Source organism: Cokeromyces recurvatus, assembly GCF_025118155.1.
Source record: "Cokeromyces recurvatus strain NRRL 2243 chromosome Unknown BX663scaffold_3, whole genome shotgun sequence".
Lineage (NCBI taxonomy): Eukaryota > Fungi > Mucoromycota > Mucoromycetes > Mucorales > Mucoraceae > Cokeromyces > Cokeromyces recurvatus.
In genome coordinates this window covers 345313-358558 of record NW_026251389.1, presented here as the reverse complement: position 1 = coordinate 358558, position 13246 = coordinate 345313, and the positions used below count along the sequence as shown (strand labels likewise).

General features: G+C 31.4%; 4 protein-coding genes across 4 annotated transcripts; 1 reads left to right on the top strand and 3 right to left on the bottom strand.

Moving 5' to 3' along the window:
* Positions 1 to 77: 77 nt before the first annotated feature.
* BX663DRAFT_483150 (uncharacterized protein) lies at positions 78 to 3055 on the bottom strand (the record flags this gene model as incomplete). The annotated part of the gene is made up of 3 exons (XM_051524476.1): positions 78 to 1595; positions 1666 to 1825; positions 1962 to 3055. 3 exons carry the CDS (start codon positions 3053 to 3055, stop codon positions 78 to 80), a joined length of 2772 nt encoding a protein of 923 aa, XP_051386389.1.
* A 76-nt stretch (positions 3056 to 3131) lies between these two features.
* BX663DRAFT_191935 (translation initiation factor eIF 4e-like domain-containing protein) lies at positions 3132 to 4400 on the bottom strand. The gene is made up of 5 exons (XM_051521711.1): positions 4316 to 4400; positions 3971 to 4219; positions 3714 to 3891; positions 3498 to 3634; positions 3132 to 3424 (listed from the first exon to the last, which is right to left on the bottom strand). The coding sequence occupies exons 2-5, from the start codon at positions 4207 to 4209 to the stop codon at positions 3319 to 3321; spliced, it is 660 nt and encodes a 219-aa protein (XP_051386388.1). The 5' UTR covers positions 4210 to 4219; positions 4316 to 4400; the 3' UTR covers positions 3132 to 3318.
* Positions 4401 to 4412: 12 nt separating this feature from the next.
* On the top strand, positions 4413 to 5772 carry BX663DRAFT_540183 (40S ribosomal protein S6-B; the record flags this gene model as incomplete). Its single annotated transcript, XM_051530743.1, has 4 exons — positions 4413 to 4580; positions 4676 to 4740; positions 4994 to 5357; positions 5464 to 5772. Exons 1-4 carry the CDS (start codon positions 4575 to 4577, stop codon positions 5770 to 5772), a joined length of 744 nt encoding a protein of 247 aa, XP_051386387.1. The 5' UTR covers positions 4413 to 4574.
* A 174-nt stretch (positions 5773 to 5946) lies between these two features.
* On the bottom strand, positions 5947 to 12254 carry BX663DRAFT_447871 (nucleoporin Nup186/Nup192/Nup205). Its single transcript, XM_051523706.1, has 7 exons — positions 11991 to 12254; positions 7230 to 11903; positions 6868 to 7154; positions 6632 to 6784; positions 6442 to 6565; positions 6029 to 6368; positions 5947 to 5970 (listed from the first exon to the last, which is right to left on the bottom strand). Exons 1-6 carry the CDS (start codon positions 12181 to 12183, stop codon positions 6277 to 6279), a joined length of 5523 nt encoding a protein of 1840 aa, XP_051386386.1. The 5' UTR covers positions 12184 to 12254; the 3' UTR covers positions 5947 to 5970; positions 6029 to 6276.
* Positions 12255 to 13246: the final 992 nt, after the last annotated feature.

Here is a 13246-nt window from a genome sequence, read left to right as displayed (position 1 = left end):
AGAACCTATGTGTAATGAATATATCTATTTCTATAGGAATACATAATTATAAGCTTTACAGAGTAATTTTGACAAAACTAGGAGGTATTAAAGGTAGAAGAAGAGGGATATATTGTATTGACAGTTTCTGAAGAATAAGTACCGTTATCTGATGATCTGGTAATTGTAATACCGGTCCTATTCTCTTGTTGTGCTTCTACACGATATGTAGCAAACGTATTATCAGATACATTGATTGATGACTGATTTACTAGGAATGGTTGTTGTGGCTGATAATGATCCATAAAGATATGATTAATACTTTGAAAAAACGAGACTGCATTTAATTGTATTTGTTCTAAAGTCAAATCAATGTTATTTTCATCTAAAATCGTATCTTGATTTTGTTGTAATGCTACAGTAGTGACATTATTTTGAGCTATTAATGAGCTATTATTGGGATGAATATCTTGCTGCTGTTGCAACATAAAAGGGTATTCTAATATGGGTGATGCTGATTCTGTTGAGACACTAGCAAGTGGATTAGTGGATGTAAAGTGTACGTTGATGTGACTATTATTATTATTATCGATTACAGGCATAGTATGATTATGTTGAAAATGAGCTGGTTGCTCTTCAAAGAGTTGAAAGATTTGATTCTTTATAAATTCTTCATCATATTCTTTATTATGTCCAGTCGTTATGAATGATTCATTACATTTTTGATCAAAAGGGATTTGAAAGGAAGAAGAGGCCTTTCTCTGTAGCTGCTGATCTGGATGTAAACATATTTCAATTGGCTTTGACTGTTTATATTTGTTCTTTTGTTTTAGTTGTTGACTCTCATTTAAAGTTGATTGATGTTGATAACAATTGACTGGACCTGCTGTCTTGGCTTTCTTTTTCTTTCGACCTATATTATCGACTTGATGTTCTTTGATTACTATTGATGGTCCTGAATTAGTAGTAATAGTGACAGACATATTTGGTTCTTCATGTTGGCCTATATCTTTTCTCTTTTCTAATATATTAGAATTAAAGATAGCATGAGCAGCAGTTGTCTGTTTATCGTCTTCAATTTCAAGAATAGATAAGAAACGATTGTTATATTGATTTTGAAGATCACATAATGTATCATAAAGCATAGAATCTGTATCTTGTGTTTGAGGTAACTTACTAAGGATAGTAAAGCAAAGTTGGAAATTTTTGTTTGCATTATATTTTTCAGAGTTAGAAGTAGATGCATTTAATATGTGAATACGAAGAGCCATAATGAGAGAATAAGCAATTAGAGGTGACTTGGAATGATACATTAACTCTTTGTAATCCAGTTTACTAGCTGTATCTGTAATAATTATGGCAGCATAAGAGCATATCTCATAAGAAGGTCTACTACTGGTGTTACGGATTGATAATGTATCATCGACATAAGGTCTATGAAGTAAAATCAGATTTATATATAAAAACAGTTTCTTTTGGAATTCCATCCGTCTTGAAATATGAGTCTCTTCTGTAATAAAATTAATCAAATTAGACATTGGTGATTCAGGCTCCTTTTGTGGATGAATAATATCAATTAGCCATGAATCAACACTGACTAGAAATGCATTATGTCTCTAAAATTTACACCTGTCAATATTTAAGAATATCTATTATCTTTCTTTACTTATTTATTTATTTTCGTACCTTTACAGGCCCTTGTATGATATAAGGAGGAGGAGGACAATAGTTAAATTTGACTACTCGAGCAGTTACTTTACTCAGAGATATTAAACAATTTAATTCATTAATCCATTGTACAACCACATCTTCGTCATTTGGTAACGTTGTAGGATATGTAACATCTCTATAGAAAAGTAATTTTTTTTAAAAAAAAATAAATAAATTAAATATATGCTACTATTTAAGCTCTCTCTCTCTCTCTCTCTCTCTCTCTCTCTCTCTCTCTCTCTCTGTAAACATATACATATATATATACTTACAACACCTTTTCTTCTGTAGATGATGGACGTCCATAAGTCATACTTATCGTACAGTCAGTTATATAAGCAAGCCAAAATGTACGGATACATAATTGTCCAAAAGAAGATTTTTCATCACAAATAGAAGCACGATGTATACCTAAATCGAGAGCCATCTTGAAAGCTTTCCCTGCCCATAACCAACATTTTGTAAGATGCTGATATAGTTTGGCTTGCTCTAGATGATTTATCATAATAATCAAGGCCAATACTGTACTCACACGCGGTTTATCTGTGTAGCAATCTACAAGAGCTGAAACATAGTTCATACAGTCTGTCCCAAGTTCTAATAAGGTTTGTTTATTATCTGATGTTACCACCTTTCGATTCGTCTCCAAATGACTGGCACGTGCAAAAAGAGCGTAGAAAAATAAGGGAGAAAGGTAACTATCTTCTTTCTTTGTAATGCATTCAAGTTGTTTTAAAAGATCTTGTTTATTAATAAGTGGATAAAATGGGTTCATATTTTCATAATAAACATCAATTAAATAATATTGATCTTCAATAGAAAGAATGGGCCTTTTTGGGACTGGCTGAAAATCCGGGAAATCAGATTCTTGTTTAATCACCGGCGGCTGATCTACAACAGGAAGATAACCACAAAAGGAAGTTTCCCCTGTATAATGACAAGAGCTTAATAAACCCGGTTTACGAAATACGGTAGTAGATGGTATGGATTTATTTAATTTAAGATGCTGTGTAGAGGAAGAAGAGTAATAGGTCTCTATTAGCAATTGATTTACTTGTTCCTCTTCCTCTTGTTTTATTTCTTCTTCTTGATGATGATGATGTAAACATTGACAGTTCGTTCTTGTACATTTCTCGTTGGGAAAAGCATTAATATCACATCGGATCTTTTTCTTTTTACATACTTCACATGCCTTATTATTTGGTTTTTTCTGTTCAGTTTTATATAATTTTTTTTCTTCAGGTTCAAAAAATCGAAATTCAACTTCAGGTGTAGTTAAGCTTCTTTGTAATTTTAATATATCAATTGCAATAGTTTTTAAGCTCTGTAAAGAAGGAAAAGGTAATGGTGGAGGTTCTTCGATCATTTTTTTTTTGTTATAAAATATTTGTTTAAAAAAAATAAAGAAAGGAAATAAAATAAAATAAAAGAGAAAAGAGAAAGAAAGTAAAAATAAATCCGGGAAAAAAAACGTTACTTCTTTTTTTATGTGTACATCAAATATAAAATACGCGTTAGTTTTTGGTGATACACTTACATAGATTAATTTATTATTATTATGACATGTAAGTTTTTTTTCTTTAAAGAACGTGCCTTAAATTTCACCTTCTAACTTTGTTATATAATGTTTTAGATGGTAAATTTATTTTCACCTGATTTAGCAGCTGAGTCACCGTGTGGGGTGAATTCAACAACTAAACTACTATTAAGGTTAAGGAATTCTTTCAATTGACGACTAAAAAAAAAAAAAAAAAAAGGTGTGTCAAAAAATGTAAAGCTTCAAGTAATAACTAGAATAAATCAAATACCCAATTGTTTCTGTCGTTTCGTTTTTCTCGGAACTTTTGATCCATAAAGCAACTCTATAGAATACTCTACGCACAGACACGACAGCACCACATATTTCGTCTTCATATTTAAATTGTTCTCCTAACATGGTAAGGATCTAGTTTTATAATGTGTAAATATAGATTGAATATAGAAGTTTCTTTAATTAATTATTATAATTCTACTTATACACTTACCAAATTAAGCCAGTAATCATTAATAGCCTCACCAGTTCTATTTCTAGGAAATTGAATACTGAATTTACCACCATTAGCATTAGCAGGATCTTCCCATTCAGGTCGAATTCCTTTTTTAAAAACATGATAATTTGAACTAATTTCAAGATGATTGACTTTAACAATATTATTATGAACACTATATTACATATAAAGAGGGAGGGAGAAAGATTTAGTGTCTCTATAATCTAAAAAGTGAAATGATTAATTCATAATACCCCCAGAAATCTTCAACTGTATTAACATCAACAATTTCTTTTAAGTTTTGAGACCATGAAGCAGCATTTGCCTTTTTGCCAGGATTATCAAACCATAAAGTCCAGGTATTCTGAAGAGGGTGCTTTACATTATAGTTCTTGGGGTCATGAAAGACAGTTTTAAGAGACTCATCGTTTTGTTGTTCACTAGGACTTTCAATTTCTTTTTCTTCAACAGTGGGGCGTGTTTCTTCAGTCATTTTTATTATTCTATTTTTAAAAAATTATATAATTATTGTTTTTTACATTAGTTTTCTTATTTTTTATTTTATTTTTTTCATGAAAATAAATGATCTTTCGAATTACCTCTTATTTTAACTATATACAAGTTGAAAATGAATAAAATTCAAATTTCACTGACAAAAAAAAAACAAAAAAAAAATCTTCAGACAGTATAATGAAAAAAAAAAAAAAAAAAAAAAAGGATAAATTTGTCCGGTTCGTGACGACTTCTTTTAGTTCGAAGGCCGGACAGTTTACTTTTAGTTTATCTTCATTCAAACATTGGAATTACTTACAACAAGAGAAGCATCCAAAGCTATAGATCCCCCTCTCTATCTGCGGTATGAAGGTCCGTAATAATCGACAATCAAACACAATATTACATCCTATCTATGGATGAAAGGCGATGATACTGACCCGTTTTTATTTTATATATACATATAGTTGAACATTGCCAACCCAGCCACCGGCTGCCAAAAATTGATTGAAATCGAAGATGAACGTCGTCTGTAAGTTGAATTAACAACATTCGAAGTAAAATAGCATCAATCATGACAAAATAAATTTATTAAAAAAAGGGGGGGAGAAGAGGAAAAGAAACGGCAATAATAGTCCAGATTATTAGTTCAGATTATTTAATTTGCAATCAAAATCAACACATGTCAAAAAAAAATAAGAACTACACATTATTTTGTCATTATTGATGCTATTTATTAGCTTGAACTTAGGAATTAAATCCGAACTTTTTTTTTTATAATTTAGTCGTGGTTTCTATGATAAGCGTATGGCCCAAGAAGTTTCTGGTGATTCTCTTGGAGATGAATTTAAGGGTTATGTTTTCCGCATTACTGGTGGTAACGATAAGCAAGGTTTCCCTATGAAGCAAGGTGTTCTTTTGCCCCACCGTGTTCGTCTCTTGATGTCTAAGGGTCACTCTTGTTACCGTCCTCGTCGTACTGGTGAACGTAAGAGAAAGTCTGTCCGTGGTTGTATTGTCGGTTCTGATCTTTCTGTCTTGTCTCTTGTTGTTGTTAAGCAAGGTGAACAAGATATTCCCGGTTTGACTGATACCACTGTTCCTAAGCGTCTTGGTCCTAAGCGTGCTTCTAAGATCAGAAAGTTCTTTGTAAGTTGAATATTCTATGATAAAACCCTTTTTTTTAGAGAAAGGAGTTATGAAGAACTGTATATATTAATTCTTTTAATTTTTTTTGGCGGGGAAACTATAATAGAACTTGTCCAAGGCTGATGATGTCCGTAAGTATGTCATTCGTCGTGAGGTTCAACCCAAGGCTGAGGGTAAGAAGCCCTATACCAAGGCTCCTAAGATCCAACGTCTTGTTACTCCTCTTACTCTTCAACGTAAGAGACATAGACAAGCCCTCAAGCGTAGAAGAGCCGAAGCTTCTCGTGAAGCTGAAGCTGAATACAAGCAATTGCTTGCTAAGCGTGTCAAGGAACAAAAGCAAGAAAAGTTGGAACGCCGTCGTACTTCTTCTATGCAAAAGTCTGCTTCTAAGCAAAAGACTGCCTCAGCTTAAATTTTAATTTTAAGTTATCATCATTAAAAAAGACTATTAGTTTATCTTTTGATTTCAACAAAGTAAAAGACTATTTTTTTTAAGTGATTTCAGTTGCATAATATAGTTGAAAAACAAAAACAAAAAAAAAAGGGAAAGAGGGAGGGTGAAAGTCAAACTAAGATAGGGACAGTAAAAAAAAAAAGAAAGAGGGAATAACTAAGACAGTATTAAACAACTAAAACATGTATAAATTCTATTTTAATAGGGTTATTACATGTATGTAAATAGACTACTTTATCAATAATTTGGACTTGGAAGAAATCATTCTATGTTAAGAAACGATGTATTATAAATAAGATAACAACAACACACTAAATAGCATCACACACTTTGCCTTTTGAATAATAGTTACATTCCCTCTATTCAATATAGAATTGCTTGCTGATTTAGTAAAATGAATTTATTTTTTAACATATTACAATATTATTATTTCCTTTTATATATATATATATATATATTGTATTATTTGCGTGATTTGTATACATCCAAATTATACTTTATCGATGTAATAATTTTAGCTGCTTTTGCTTCTAAGAGTGATGAGTATCCGTTACCTAAGCATTTTTTTTTTTTTTTTTTTTTTGGATATTAGAACAATAATAGAAGATTAAATTATTCTTTCTTTACCATTATCAGGTGTTTTATTCCATATTCTTTCTTGATTTGTACTTGGTATAATAGTGCTTGCCAAATTATCAGGAATTTCGAGCTGTATCATGGAACTGTGTAATTGATTAATACCTCTTTTAATCTAATAAAACAAAAAATCACATTCAATTTAAAGAACTATTTATTTTGGATACAAAATAAAACTTACGAAATCCTCGGAATAACCTTTACGACAGCTCATGTAATATAAAATAGTTGTCACTAATTTTAATTGTTCTAATAAATTCAATGTAATTCTACGATGCTTATATCGAATTATATTAACCAGAGTAGATTGTTGTCTTCTTGCCCAGCTCTCTGTCTAATAATAATAAAAGTTAATAAAACATAATATTCTTCACAATTTTCTCTCTCTTTTATATATATATAGATGTGTATATATACCTTCAATAACACTTGATCGTTCTTTCCGTCATAAGAGCAAAGTATAGCAACAATTAATTTTAATGTTGGCATAATCAATTGTTGATAACGCTCAGACAATTCAGAACAAGCATCTATGTCCATATCAATTAGCGTTGGATCATGTTGTTGAGCCTTTGTAAATTGGCATTGTCCAAATATTTCAAAGATACGATGATTATACAAAAGCTCGGCTCCCTTGGGATTCATTGCAAGTCGAAGAAGTATAGACATTCTAGCTTCAAAAATATATAAAGGTAATAAAGGAGCTATAAGCAATAAAATTAATAATAATGTTAGTATTTCTAATTCTGTTATAATTACATATACACATATATATATACCATCTGTTTGTTCAAGTAAATTAGATAAAGCTGCATCATCACTTCTAATCATGTCAATAGTATATTGTAAAAAGTTCTTTTCGATTATAAATGATTGTACAATATCATTGCCTGCATGAAGCGCCATAGTATTCAAGGCATCAAGTGCAATATAAGCTGTAGTTTTCCATATATCCAGTCCATCAACAGCATCACTGCAAATAATATTTAAAAGTTTAGCATTATCTAAAGTAATCAAGTTGATAATGAACTGTTCAAATTGCTTGAAAGACTCGTCTCGTTCATGCTTTCGGATATACAATAGGAAGCTAGTTATAGCTGAATACATATCCCCTCGAACAGTAACAGTTGTCTCCTTTTGAAAGATACAATTTGTAATTCCATTAAAGATAGTTTGAAACTTTTCTATGGGAAGTTGTGAAATCGATTGAACCGGTGTATTCTTGCGCAATTGATTTACCAGTGTCACGATAATTTCGCTCATATTCTTTAGCATGTCACTGTCGTATCCGGTAGTATGTGTGACTTTTGGTAATAGCATCGTTAATAATTCGTAGATAATCACTTCACGATTTTTCGGTAAAATCAGATCAAAGCATTCAATAAGTGTGATTTGTATTACTTGTTTCCATGCCTTTAAACAATGAAGTTTAGCATATGCTATTTCTCTGCTATGATTTTGTGCAACAATATAAAGTAAAATGGATTCCATCTCGAGCTCAATGCTAGCCAAGTCTGGACTATTGGGTTGACATTGATCACGTCTTTCCTTTAAGACCTTGTAAATTTTGCGTACATCATACACTTGGCAACCATGTTCATTTTCGATTTCAAAAAGTCCAAAGCTCAAGTCACTAAAATACTTTAGATCGGATGTCTTAATTCGCTCCAAGAGACCATCTACCCAAGTAAATTCTAATGAACTCACTAATTCAAGCATTTTTACCAAAGGCTGTTCATACAAGTGCGTACTCGTATTTGCAAATAGATTAGATGATGATGATGACTCAGTTACATCCATAGCGTCTTCAGACATTGTATCTTTACGTCCATATAGTAACTCTAATAATTTATTAGTCTCGCTCTTCTGTCTCATTGCAACTGTCGTATGTAATTCTAATGCAATGGATTTTAGTAACCAAGCCCTTTGATGGAGTTTTGATCTTAATTTGAAGAAATCTGTTTTATATTGAGCACCATCAGCACAAATCATAACACCTGGGAAAGAGGTGTAATCTGTTTGAATATTATGTTCAATTCGAGACGCCATGGTATCAAATTGTTTATAAAAGAAATTTTCCCGATTACGTAAATAACGCATAGTAGATATGGATAGAGATTTCTTTGCGCATAATCTATAAATGAGTTCGTAACACTTTTCGGCCAGAATAGGATGAGTATCAATTAATGGTTCAGCAGAATCTACCATATCTTCTACCATAGCATCACCTTCATTCAAATTTTTGTGAATCCCTTGTCTAAGCATATTTAAAATAGCATGGAAGCAAACCATAGAGGCTTGATTCGCTTCAGTATCCTGAATCTTATTAAGTGGATTCTTGTTCGACAGATCATAACTCAATAAAAATTCGGTGAGTGTTGGTGAAAATGATTGTTGAATATTTTTTAGCAACATATCTAATATAGCAATGCGCACCGATAAATTAATACGAGGCTTAAGGTTATTTGAGTAATTATATGTGTTTCCTAATGTTTCCTCTGCAAGCCAAAATGGAATCGTATTGATATCATATTCATAATCATCACATGTTGTGACTTCAGGAATATTGATGCTTAAACGCTCGCTTATACCAAAAATAATAGCTTGTGCTTCATCATAAGAACTCAGGGCTTTAGTCATGTTTGCTCCTAACTCGAAAAATGATGTAGAAGACGCAGAACGACTTAAGGCTTGATTATCAATAAAGTGGCTATCTTTAGATACACTACAAAGCATACTAAGGATTTTAGTACTAAGGAAGCAGACCTCTTCTTGATCTTCATAGTTTACTAATAGAGCAATTCGTTTCAAGATATTAGAATGGAACAAGATAAGTTGACCAAGAGGGACTACAGATGGCAATGGATCAAAAACGTATTCTCCAAGTTGGAATTCAGATGAGGTCTTTTTCTTAGAGAATCCAACGATATAAGGTATAAGAATATTGCAAAAAGTATTTTGAATCTTTAATATACGAAGCAATAAACGTAAAGATCGAAGAAGACACTTCTTATGATAAGGCATGCTATCAACATCCTTTGTTTCCTTCTTTGCACACTCTTCAATTGTATTGAAAATTTCATCAATAATCCGTCCGCCAGAAAGAATACGAATGATGACTTGAAATCCAGGATGAGTTAAAATCCCAAGTAAAGTAGACGCAATAGATGAATTGTTTGAAGTAGGCTTTAATTCTTTATCCAAAGTTTGTCTATATTCTAAACTTTCAAATTGCTTAATATTTAATGATTCCACACTGTTTTCCATCACCATTAAGCAAGCATCGGTTAATTCCCAACGGGCTTCAGCAAAATTATACTTGTAAGTTCCAAGATTAACAAATATTTCATCAATGACAAGTGAAATAAAAGGAATGGCACCAGGATTTTTGGTGCCCTTGCCAAGGTCCAGAGGAATGCTTGATTCTGGGTCACGGAAGCCTAGCAATAAGGCCTCACGTTTACTTTGAGTGTGTATAGCGGAACCAATTAAACGAATAACAGATAAGGTCTCAGTATAGACTCGACTGCTCTTTTCAAATTCCAATTCTTGCAATATACCAGCAGGTTGAGTAATAGATTGTGACTTATCTGGAAGTACTTTACGTTTTGAGACTAACATGTCACTGTTTTCCATGATTTTCCACATTTGGTAAGAAATTCTTCTTCCAACGCCTTCAATACCTCCTCCCCAATCAGAACAAAATGCAGATAAAATATCAAAGATAGCAGCGCGAAGGGTTGTGGATGTTGGACAGTTGAGAAGATCAAATAAGATTGTCTGTAGACGAATAGTTTCGTTTTCCCAGAAGAATTTACGAGCCTCCACACAGTATTGAACGCATTGTTTTAAAATTCCAAGAAACTTTAAAATTAATTCTGTTTCAACCGCAGGAATTCGTTGTTCAGATTCTGAATTATTTTTGAAAATAAGTGTATAATGTTGGAGTACAGAAAGTGTCCTTCCCCAGGAAAACATATGACTCGACGCAAGATCAAGATCCATACCCAACTTGAAGAAGTGAAATACGTTAAGAGCACAAACATCACCAACTGCAATGGAGCTAAAGAAATCGAAAGCAGCATTTACAGTTTCTGGAACTTTTATATCAAGCAACCAACGAACAAAGTGATGCAAACCTCCTTGCTCACGATTCCAGAAGATAAGACCCTCATTAACACGATTACGAAATATACTTGCTAAGAATGAGAGAAAGTATTCTAGATCATGACACTGTTTTACTTCGTTTAAACCATTTGCTAAAGTGTTGTCCACTGTGGCTGATTGTTCTACAATCGTTTTTGAATCCTCTTCCTTATATTTAAGTTTTTGTAAAGTATTGGATAGAATAGAAATAATTGAAACACTCATTCTTTCTAATTCATAAATAACAAATGGTTGGAATTCATTACGAATATCTGCATTAAAGTTGTGATAATCAGATAAATTAATTGTCTTTGAAGAGCTATCATTATTTCCATTAGGTTGTTTTATTGTTTGCCTGTCAGTATCAATCATTGCATTGGGTTGCTGGAAATACAACAGGTATTCATTCATGAATCTAAACACATCCGTTGTAATACAAAAATCAAGCAATTTCTGAATATCAGCCTCACTTCTACCAGTATGCTCTGTACCAATAACTTGATTGATACGAACAGGATCAGATAAATATAAAATCCATTGAAGAATAATTACAGCTTTAATTACAGGTACTTTAGAGCCATGTGTCATAATATGTTGATGGAAGTCATCGATAAATTTTAAAGTTAAAGGACTAAGTATTGATTCTTCAGGCTGGTTACTATTAGATAATGCAGATAGTAAAGCAATGATCATATAGGCTGTGGCTGTGTCGGACAATTCTGCTTCTTCAAGTAATTTGAGCATAGAAATCTTATCATTGGCTTCAATATTAAACAAAGAAATAATGTGATATAAAATCTGAACAATGTATACACGCTCATCACCTAATCGTTCAATGCGTAATTCTGAAATGTCTTCTCCTAGTTTTCCACTTCCTGCTTCAGGCATTTGACCACTAATGCTACCTGTTTTAATAATGGCATCGATTGTTTTACTGAGATTTTCCAAAGTAATTAGAAGTTTTGAAACAAATGTACCAGTTGTACCGTTGCTGAGAGTAAGTTGTTCTCTTAATAATTCAGCAATGAATTGGCTGCATACAGTTCTAATTTCTTCACTAATTGATGAATCCTTTGCTGATTTTAAAATAACATCAAGACAGGCTAATAAATATCCGCGTTCTCCATGATAAAGAAGGACAGCAGTGTCAATAGAATTACTACTAACACGAGAAAACTCTGCAGTCCCACGCATTAAGAGTGTAGCTGCAACATGCTCGTTAATGTCTAGTTGATCTGATATAAATAAAGCTTTTGTAACAAATTCCTTGGTAACATTATGTGAAGTTCGATTAATATAGGCTTTATCTGTAGGTTGTGAAGAAGAAAAAAATAATAGATAATAATCAGTTAAATTTTAAAAGAAAATATAATAGGTGTTCAATTTCCACTTACTTGAATTAAGTATATTTCTATCTGAAGGGTTCCTAGGCTCATTATCTAATAGATTTAAAAACTTGTCCTTATTTAATTGGAGTAGCTGTTGTAAGGAATTAGCAGACGCTTCAGAAGCTCGTGCTTGACAAATAGCATCATGTAAATAACGATTTTCTTCAGTCCATGTTGGTATGGTGAAGATAGGAGACATAATTATTTATTCAAAAATAGTAATGTATATGTCGTAAGGGGAATGTCCAAACAGAATTAGTTATCACGCGTAAAAAAAAATAAAATAAAAAAAAATAAATAAATAGTAACCTCAATTGCAGACACTAGGCGAAAAAAACAATATCGCAGTCTCTGTGACTGTCATCCCTTTTTTTTTGGCAATTCTTTACTTTTGGCATTCTTCTACTATAATAGCAGTAGCAGTTATGTAATAAAAGCTTAAGAAGACAACAATTAGAAACTTCCTTCATATTTATTATATATTAAAGAATATTTATTTTGATTCGACATTTTGTGATTAAAAGAAAAAAAGATACAATAAAGTGAATAATCCATGTTAGAGATGATTCTATTTTTATTGAAAAGATACACTATCTTTCAATAATAGCTGTAAAGAAATATAATAAATAAGATAAATAAAATTTGTTATAGTTTATATATAAAGATTTCTTTAGTTAACATGTTAAGTGCCATCTATCTTATAAATAAGTTTATGGAATATAATTCGTATATTCTAGTAGTAATAATTCAAATAATGGATTAGAATAACTGTTATCTGATCTAATATTAAATAAGCAACCATTTTTGTATTGATTTAAAAGTTAAGACATGATTGATAAACATTTGTAATCACTGATCTGGAAAAAAATGTATGTGGGGTAAAATACCATTTTGGTTTTAATACTATTTTTTTTTTTTTTTTTGTATTGTATATTGTTTATTAAATAAGGAAGTATTTTATAGCAGAAGTCATTCATCTTAGTTATGTAATAGATATAATATTATCATTTTATTTGAATAATTTAAGAATGAATGTATTTGATAAAATCTGTTGAAGCATTAATTACTATAATTCAAGTATGTGTTAACTAGTTCTTATGTCATTGAAATGTGTAACTTATTTTCCTTTTTTTTATGGCTGTGTAAATGTAATTTCAGTTAGTGTCACAACAAAATAATTTGTCAGCTATTATATATGTATTATCAATTTCTCCTTAGTATTACTGTTAAATGATTAATTATTTATTAATCAGATAAGAGTT